Source organism: Cucurbita moschata, unplaced genomic scaffold (genome assembly GCF_002738365.1).
Source record: "Cucurbita moschata cultivar Rifu unplaced genomic scaffold, Cmos_1.0 Cmo_Scf00006, whole genome shotgun sequence".
Lineage (NCBI taxonomy): Eukaryota > Viridiplantae > Streptophyta > Magnoliopsida > Cucurbitales > Cucurbitaceae > Cucurbita > Cucurbita moschata.
In genome coordinates, this window is record NW_019268522.1 from 1,811,522 (window position 1) to 1,821,080 (window position 9,559).

General features: G+C 35.7%; 2 protein-coding genes across 6 annotated transcripts in view; both read left to right on the top strand.

The window, feature by feature from the left end:
* LOC111443867 (protein ALWAYS EARLY 2-like) overlaps nucleotides 1–6,458 on the top strand; it is a 16,152-nt gene extending 9,694 nt beyond the window's left edge. For 3 of the 4 annotated variants that reach the window (XM_023081694.1, XM_023081693.1, XM_023081696.1), the window contains 10 exons: nucleotides 101–258; nucleotides 412–465; nucleotides 1,659–1,692; nucleotides 1,821–1,984; nucleotides 2,089–2,267; nucleotides 2,340–2,622; nucleotides 3,382–3,555; nucleotides 4,439–4,651; nucleotides 5,024–5,293; nucleotides 6,190–6,458. In XM_023081694.1, coding sequence (XP_022937462.1) covers nucleotides 101–258; nucleotides 412–465; nucleotides 1,659–1,692; nucleotides 1,821–1,984; nucleotides 2,089–2,267; nucleotides 2,340–2,622; nucleotides 3,382–3,555; nucleotides 4,439–4,651; nucleotides 5,024–5,293; nucleotides 6,190–6,345 — 1,685 coding nt within the window. In that variant the 3' untranslated portion in view covers nucleotides 6,346–6,458. The remainder of the gene's footprint in view (nucleotides 1–100; nucleotides 259–411; nucleotides 466–1,658; nucleotides 1,693–1,820; nucleotides 1,985–2,088; nucleotides 2,268–2,339; nucleotides 2,623–3,381; nucleotides 3,556–4,438; nucleotides 4,652–5,023; nucleotides 5,294–6,189) is intronic. The other variant, XM_023081695.1, reaches the window with a different exon arrangement.
* Nucleotides 6,459–8,234: 1,776 nt separating this feature from the next.
* Nucleotides 8,235–9,559, top strand: part of LOC111444157 (psbP domain-containing protein 7, chloroplastic) — a 3,114-nt gene continuing 1,789 nt past the window's right edge. The window contains exon 1 of one of the 2 annotated variants that reach the window (XM_023082137.1): nucleotides 8,235–8,591. In XM_023082137.1, coding sequence (XP_022937905.1) covers nucleotides 8,279–8,591 — 313 coding nt within the window. In that variant the 5' untranslated portion in view covers nucleotides 8,235–8,278. The remainder of the gene's footprint in view (nucleotides 8,592–9,559) is intronic. The other variant, XM_023082138.1, reaches the window with a different exon arrangement.

The following is a 9,559-nucleotide window of genomic DNA, read 5'->3' on the forward strand; positions in this document are numbered from 1 at the left end:
TTTTTTTTTTTTTTTTTTTTTTTTTTATATGATTCATCTATTACCTATGTCCTCTAAATATAAGCTTCCTTATATTTTATCATTGTTGATCTGTACCAAGAAGCATCTGTTCAAATTGTGGAGGAAACTGACTCTTTCAATTTGGAAAACAAATCTTGTATTGAGGATAAAGCAAAGCAAGTCATGGTCCCTGAAACGCTCAATATTGAGGATACAGGTTATGGGAAATCAAAACCTGGAAGTGGCTTGTCAATTGTGGTATTACACTGATCCATAAAGCTAGTAATTTTCAATGTGAAAGCTTCTTTCTTTTGGAAGTTGTCTCTTGATTTTGCTAGTTTTTATCTAATGTATAGAGTATACAAAAAACTATTTCTTTTTCATTATTCATTATTCACTATTCACTTGCAGATACCTGATACAAAAATTCCCGTGGATGCTCATTTACCTGAAAATTTGAAGACAGTAAGTGAACATTTTAGCTGAAATTCTTGCAGATTCTTGCTATACAAAATGATACGATGAAATGGAGAAAGGATGCAATGAAGAAAATGCCATTATCTGTATTTTTGTAGAATTTTAACTCATAACATACGGATATCCTCTACTCTATAATTTCATTATTCTAAATGAAAGCTGGCTTCCTTTCCCAAAAAAGCAAGAAGAAGAAAATGTAGGTTGAAGTTTTGCTTCTTTAAGTAACCATAAAGCATGTTCATTTTATGAAGTCTAAAGGATTTCGTTTTAATAAATTTTAGTGGAAATATCATTAACATAATGACATTTATTCACTTTTAACTCCCTGTTGGTTGTTCATGTCTTTCAATTGATATTAGGTGTAAAGTGCCTTCACTTTTAAATGCATGGTTTGTCTGTCATTTTAACTTCTCTGCACTGCATCTGAGGTATTTGCTCATCGGTATGCTTGGTATAGTTGCGTTCTGCAAGAATGATTTCTTTTTTCCTTTTAAAAAATGGCATTTGGTTGTGTTGACAATGCAGTGTTTTGATTCGGTTTTTTGTGCCTTTCATATGGTTGGGAGAGATAAGTTTGATGCCATGTTTCTGCTGCTTCTGATGAGCCATTTTCTTCTAATGCAAAATCATTTATCAATGATGCCTTCGTCTTTTTTGTTTTTTTTTTTCTTTTTTCCGTGAAAGAAAATTACTTTTTATTGAGAAACTTACTCCAATGGGTAATAATGAAAGAAGTTTAGAGAAACTTACTCCACATTGGTAACAATCAAAGAAGAAATGCAGCTACACAAAACTGGAGAAAGAGTACATCACAAGGATCCAAAAGTTTGATCTATTCTGTATATCCATCCGATTCGTACCCTTTTTTTTTGCTTCCTCCCCTATCAAATCTTCTGATCGAAAAGCCTTATAGCATGCATATCTAGTTTCTTTTTAAAGGAATTGCCACAAAGGACTTTTTGGATGAGAATGAGGAATCTGCGACATACCAATTCAAGCCTTAACTTTAAAATTGTCCCAGAAATGCCTAATGGCTTTGCTATTGAAGACGAGATGGTTGGCATTCTTTAGGGAGTCTTCAGAGAAAACACAGTTGAAGAAAGGCAGCTCAATGATTTGTGGAGTTACTTTTACAATATATCACCTTTTCCTTACTGCTCGTGTATCTTTCTTTTTTGCAGGCCACATCTGGGCATATTAAACCAATGAATAACGGTAAACAAGTTTGTCATGACAACTTTTGCAACGACAAATATTGGAAATAGTTCATTATATTAGAAGATATTTGGACATTGATTAGAAATGAAGGAATTGATATGTCCAATTAATTCCAGCTCCTGTAGAAAATCAAGTCACTTTACCAATTAAGCAGGGGAGTCGAAGTAGATGTAAGATGGGGCTTCGGAGATTGTTGACCCATCAAAAGACGAAGCCCTGTGACGACAAATTGGAAAAAGAGCTCATGAAATATTCCCCCTCTGTTCAAGACAGAGCGTTCTTCCTCAAAGTAAGATCTTCAGTTTCTTCTTTATTTGGAGGCAATCGTCTCTGCTTCAGGTTTTGAACTATAGCACAATGTTAAAATTGTCTGCCTTTGCTTTGACAATTCAGGACAAACTTTCTAATTGCATGTCGTCCACTTTGGTTCGTAGATGGTGCACTTTTGAATGGTTTTATAGTGCAATTGATTATCCTTGGTTTGCAAGAAGGGAATTTGTCGAGTATTTGAATCATGTTGGCCTGAAAAACATCCCAAGGTTAACTCGTCTTGAATGGAGTGTCATAAGAAGGTATCTTTTGTAAATTTATACTTACTTGAGAATGCCATGAACTCAAAGTCTGAAATCTGTCTGTTTATGCAGTTCCCTCGGTAAACCTCGGCGATTGTCTGAATTTTTTCTTCATGGAGAAAGAATGAAACTCAAACTTTTCCGAGAATCTACAAGAAAAATTTATGCTGACCTCCGTGCTGGCAGTCGTGAAGGGCTTCCTACAGATTTGGCGAGACCTTTAACTGTTGGGCAGCGTGTAATAGCTTTGCTTCCAAACACACTAAAAGTTCTTGATGGAATGGTCTTAACGGTTAATCATGACAAGTACAGGATTCAGTTTGATAATCAGGAGATTGGAGTCGAATTAGTGATGGTAGGTTTTCTCCTCCTTATCTTGGGTTAACTCATATACGATACTGTTACTCTTCCTTTGGGCTTAGAATCTTGTTTAATTAGTGTAAGTTGTTTAAAGATAAAAAGCACATGCCATGTAAAAGAGCAGGATAAAGCTATCTATTCTATTCTATTCTGATGGAAAAGGACTAGAGATCCATGAAACTTTTATGATATTAATCCATATTAGTAGGGGTTTTAAAATTTGTCTGGTACTTGCATTCGGTCATAAGTACACGTATGCTTCGTTTGCCACTGGGTGAAGATATTAGTCTGTAAGATGTTATCTTGTTAACCAACCTAAATAGTATGTTAATTACTATTTCATATGCTTCTTTTTGTCACATGGGTCCATAACATTTGTTATCTTGTTAACTAACCTAAACGGTAGATTTAATTATTATTTCATATTTTTAGCACTCAGTTGTGAGCTTGGAAATTAATCTAAGATGCAACGAGTAGTTAACTAAACAGAAAATGGCGTTACTACCGAACCCAAAAGCTTAGCTTAAGTTGATAGGTTAGGATAAGTTTTTTTTTTCACTCGTTTAGAGAGTTTGTACTTTTAACAATAGTCTTTTTTCATTACATACAACAAACAGTTTCGTGCCTTGTTAAAGATGTTACAAAAGGGATATAGTTTTTATGCTAATATTATCTAATTTGTTGCTGCTGAACCCAGAACTTGTCTTTCTGCTAGTCATTATTTATTTACTGACATAAAAAAGTTCCACTTCAGGATTTTGATTGCATGCCTTTCAATCCAAGGGATAATCTTCCGGTGGCTCTTAGATGTCAGAGCCGTTCCACCAACAAACCACCTCTCGCATGCAAAGAGCCAAAAGCAAATAGCCATCCAAATCTAAGTAGAGAATTGGAGAAAGCATCCAGCCCATACACCATTGATACCTTGGTAGCACACTTGAGTTCTGAGTACTTTTAAATTAAAATTACTCTGCATGTTATTAACATTTTCGTTATTAAGATTTGGGTGTAATTTCAAATCTCATTTTTCATATGTTGATGGATAGATTAGCATATTTCTTGTGGATTTTAATTCAGATCATTAGTTTGATAATTGATAAGACCAGAGTGATACATTCAAGAGCTAGCCACACGCTCGATACTTGGATCCTCAACATCTCTTATTCTCAACAATTGGAATCCTTTTTCGTAAATTTATATCTTTGTAGTCAGTTCTTTATGTATAGGCTCCTTTTTCTGGCATAAATATATAAGCGTGCTTTTATGCTGGTGCTATTCTTTTAGCTTTTACAGGAAGCTAAAGCCTAGTTAAGCCTTCTAGCCATGGTAGGAAGAGATTTGTGCTTATGAACCAAAACTTTCTTAGTTTCTTTGCAAAAAGGCTACTGAATAGCCTACAGTTTGCTTAAAGTTTCATTTCCGAGAATTGGTTGGATCTGTCCAACCTTGGTAATAAAGAATGAATGTTCTAAAGGAACGTGAATAATGCAGAAAATTGCATGAATGTAGGATAGGGTGAGCTCAAATTCTGCATTATTTAAGAGGTTCCTTGAAATAAGAATTGAAGTGAACTGTTCTTGAAGAGTGAGCTTAAAAACTATGGTTGGATGATATGCATGATTAGGTTGGAATCTATCCAATTAACTATAGAACCAAACTGATCAAGAACACTATAGAAAACGAACTTCGAAGTGGCCTAGGAGATGTGTATTTTTACTTTGTACCTTCAAAATCTATTAGCCATGGTTGTGTTGAATCTGTTATTTGTTTCAACTTCATACAACATCTTAATTGATTGTATGCATCTGTAGGTTCCTTGCACCACATTTAACCTGGCGCAGCATAATACTTTCCCTGGGAACTCATTGCCTCTGTGGTCGATGGCTCCGTCTCTGGCTAATACCCGAGCACCTAGTAGTATCCCCCATTCTTTAAATGTTTCTCATGAATTAGGATGTGGGGTTGTTGATATTGTCAGAGGTTCGAGGGAAAAGGCACAGTTGATGGTAAATGTTGCTATTGAGGTACTTCTTTTCTCTCTCTCTCTCTCTCTCTCTCTCTCACACACACACACACTCATCAAACAACATACATGCACACGTGCACGCATTCCGAAATTTAGGTGGAGTTTACTTGATTAATTCTTATTGTTATAACTAGGCTTCCCTCCTTAATCCTTATAGCATTATACGTGGTGAACCCATCAGATATGAAACAAGCTCATTTATTTGCAACTTCAATGAACAAGTTGATCCTTGAACAATTGATTGGCAATTTCCTTGAGTTTAGGCACCAAATTTTCTTTCCTCATGTCTTAGTGGTGTAAAAACAGCCAAACATGATTGATGGTGCACGAGTATTTGTGAAGAGAGATTTCATGATACCATTTTGTTCAGGTCATGTTGAGCACGAGCCAAGGTGATGATCCTCTGACAATTATTTGTGGTGCCCTGCATTCTTTTGAGTCGTTTGAGTATCAGAAACCTTTAAGCAAGTCTCAAGAGTATATAAATGACAGTTTGGGCCCCTTTAACCAATTATGCTCATTGGAACACCTTTCTACTAGTGATCTAATCAGTCCAAGATCGAGACGTTCCGATAAAGATTACGGAGGAATTCCTTCAAATCTAATCACTTCATGTGTTGCTACTTTGCTTATGATCCAGGTAATTGCTATGAAACTAAGAACACCTTTATTTCATGTCTATTCAGATACTACGCAGTCTGCTGTGCATCCATCTGTGCAAGGCTTGAACCACCCGTTCACTGAATTTTATGTCCGTTGTTACTTTGTTTGGTTTTGTCCTACTACTCTCAGAAACATGAACTTCAGTATGAATAGCGTTGGGCATTGTACAAAATCATTGTGACTGATCTGTAGTACCCACCAAAGTCTATTGCTAGCAGATATTGTCTTTTTTGGGTTTTTCCTTTCAGGCTTCCCCTTGAAGTTTTAAAACACGTCAACTAGGGAGAATTTTCCACATCCTTGTAAGGGATGCTTCGTTCCCTTCTCTAACCGACGTGAGATCTCACAATCCACCCCCTTTGGGGGCCTAGCGTCCTTGCTGGTACACCGCTCAATGTCTGGCTCTAAAATCATTTGTAGCAGCCAAAGTCCACTCCTAGAAGATATTGCCCTCTTTGCCCAAGTCCACTGCTAGAAGATATTGCCCGACTTTTCCTTTCGAGTTTTCCCTCAAAGTTTTAAAACGCATCTATTAGGGAGATGTTTTCACACCCTTTAAGGACTTCGTGTTAAGGATTGTTGGGAGGGAGTCCCACATTGGCTAATTTAGGGAATGATCACGGGTTTATAAGTAAGGAATACATATTCATTGGTGCGAGGCCTTTTGGGGAAGCCAAAAACAAAGCCACGATAGCTTATGCTCAAAGTGGACAATATCATACCATTGTGGAGATCCGTGATTCGTAACACTTCGTTCCTCTCTCCAACTGATATGAGATCTGACATGTTTAGAGGAGAATTTAGTAGTTGCTAGACTTAATGTATCTTTCTAAGTTCATTTATTACTTGTTTCCATGCTACCGTAACGTGCAGGCGTGTGTCGAGTATCCATATCCACCAGGCGACGTGGCTCAAATCTTAGGTTTAGCAGTTAAAAGTTTGCATCCAAGATGTTCTCAGAATCTGCATTTTTATAAGGAGATTGAAACTTGCATAGGAAGAATCTGTTCCAACTTGAATTCAATTTGATTCATCCTTCCCTGTTTCATATGTACACTAAATCTGTAATCCTCACTAACTCTCCAGGTTTTACCATTTTTTTTTTTTTTTTTGTCGTTAGTTTGATGAATTTTTGGTGACCACTTGATCGATGATATATATATTTATTTGCTAGTTATAAACTAGTTGATATTTATTAGCATCGATGAGAAAATTATATATTTTGTTGTCACGTTATAATTAAAAAAAAATTGACACAATTTAAAAAAAAATATTTCTTGATTTAAAATTTAAGAGAAAATTGATTTTATAAACAGAGATTATGGTTTTTTTTTAATTAAATGCATCCAAACTAAAAATTGGAAAGTATATAAATTAAAATATATTGTATTTCATTTAAAATATAAATAAATTTTAAACCTATATTATTATTAGATTTTTAGTATAATAAATGGAAATTGAATTGAATTATTAGTTTATGAAATATATATATATATATTTGAATTTTATCTCATTTAAAAAATATGTTTATCAATATTTAAAATTATCTTAAAATAACGTGCCAATGATTAAGTTTAAAAATTAAAAATAAAATTAATATTGATATTTAGAAATAATATAATTTTCGATTCTGAACTCTTTCTCTCGTTAATCATATTCGTAGTTTTGGAATCTTCTTGAATATTTTCTACTTTGATTCTTATGATGTTCAACGTAACGGAGAGCTCCATTCAAGATAGCTTGTTCAGGTTGCTATAATTGATCTTCCCGTTTTGTTCTAGCTTTATGAAATCGAATGCGTTTTATTGTTTTGCATAACGCTTTTCGGTGGACTATTTCGGGGTGGATTGTGTTTCGGTTGCACATTTTTGTTTGGATGCTTGGAAAGTGTTAGGTGATTCATTGTCTGAGTTTGAATATTGTTGGAAAATGAGTTCCGCCGATTGAATGAATATTTGATTCACAGAGCATGTTCTTCTCTTTTGGTGTAATGATGAAATAGTGAGCAGATTTGATCCGCTTCATACATAGTTCCATTACCAACTGTAGTCTTTGGCGTTTCATCTTCGAAATATCAGTGCAGGTGCTAAAATCTTTTTCTCAAGCTCGGTTGTTCATCCTAAAATCTTTTTCCTTCTCTTTCGTACCGTCAGGAAACGCCACAAGAAAAATTGACCAGAGTTACAGTAGTTTCAAGCCGAGCAATTAATAGAATAGGTTCCATTCTTATTTTCTTTAAAGGCCTATAATTAGTGTGACCACGAATGAAAGTCCCACGTGGACTAATTTAGGAAATGATCATAGATTTATAATCAAGGAATACTATCTCCATTGGCACGAGACCTCCTCGGAAAGCCCAAAGAAAAGACATGAGAGCTTATGCTCAAAATAGATAATATCATATCATTGCGGAGAGTCGTGTTCATGTAAACATGGTATAGAGTCGTGCCTTAAACTTAGTCATGTAAGTAGAATCCTCAAATGTCGAACAAACGACTCCAAAAGAAAAAGAAATTGAGACTCGTCGAAAACATTGTCAAAAATGACTAAGACTCCAAAAGAAAAAGAGTCGAGCCTCGATTAAGGGGAGGCGTACTTTGTTCGAGGGAAGGTGTCGGATAAAAGTCCTACATCTGCTCATTTAGGGAACGGTCATGAGTTTATAATCAAGGAATACTATCTCCATTCGTGTGAGGCCTTTTGGGGAAGCCCAAAGCAAAGCCGAGCCTAGACTCAAAGTGGACAATATCACATCATTGTGTTAAAAGTTTAGGGATTCGTTATATATATTTGAAAGTTTAAACCAAGAATTCATTAATTTTTGCTGATTGGTCCCCAAACTTTGGCAAAATAGTAGAACAGACCCTAGAGAGAGAATGGATAGAGGGATCACAAAAGTCACATAAATATAATTGATTAGCTTCGCCATTGTCCCTCTTCAAGAGAACAGGCGCGTCGGAAAATGGCGTTTACTCGCTGCTTCGTCGGCGGTCAAATGATGCAGTTCCGGCGGGGAATAGTATCGGCGCAGTCACCGTCCGAAGACCCTGCCGGAAATTCTGCGGCGGAGCAATTCGCACCGCTGGCAGCGACGTTTCGACGGAGGCTAACTGTAGGGATTGGGTCGGCTTCACTGGTGGCCGTCGGCGCTAATTTTGGCGGCGTAACGAGCTTTCTGCTCGGATTGTCGCCGGAAAACAGTCGGCGTTTGAGACTCGATGTTGTTTATCCAATTGGAGGGTACAGCCGGTGCATTGATACCAATGAAGGATTTGGTCAGTAAGTTCTGCAACATACAATTTTTTTATTTTCGGATATATTTTGTTTGTTCAGCGTTTAATTAATTAAAAATAATAATTTATTTTCAAATTTGTCAAAATTGTATCAATTTTTACTTGAAATTTTATAGTACAAAATTTATAAAATTAGAAAGAACCACAACATTAAAAAGAAAAATAATTGAAATTTTTGTGATGTCTCATTGGGGAGGAGAACAAACCGGTTACCACTAGTCACGCGTTTTAAAGCCTTTAGGGGAAGCCTGAAAGGTAAAGTCCAAAGAAAACACTATCTGCTAGTGGTGGATCCAGGCCGTTACAAATGGTATCAAAGCCAGACACCGGACGATGTGCCAGCCTTCTCGCTGTTCCTCGAAGGGGGTAGACACGAGGCAGTGTGAAGGACGCTGGCCCCAAAGGGGGTGGATTTGGGGGCGGTCCCACATCGATTGGAGGAAGGAAAGAGTACTAGCGAGGACGCTGGCTCCAAAAGTGGGTGGATTGTGATGTCCCACATTGGTTGGAGAGGAGAAAAAACCACCATTCATAAGGTTGTGGAAACCTTCTCCTAGTAGAAACCTTCCCCTAATAGATGTCTTTTAAAGCAAGGGAAAAGGGAAAGTCAAATCTACTGATGTGAATTTTGAATTTTTTTTTTTTTTACTTTTTTAATGGTTAATTTAGGTATTAACCAAACTTGACTTAGTTGAGTTAGTAGTGATTTTCAATTTTTTTTTTCACAAAATTAGTTAGTAAATTACAAAAATTGAATAAAAGATAAAAATTAAAATATTGGTAGTCTAATTTGTTTTTAAAAAATAATTTGAGGATGAAAGTTAAAAATTAAAAAAAAAAACTGTTAATTTTCAATAAATCTATATAATATTAATTAGTGTTTAAACTACATTTTCTGGTTTTATTGGTTTTTTTTTTTTTTTTTTTTTTTTTTTTTTTTTTTTTTTTTT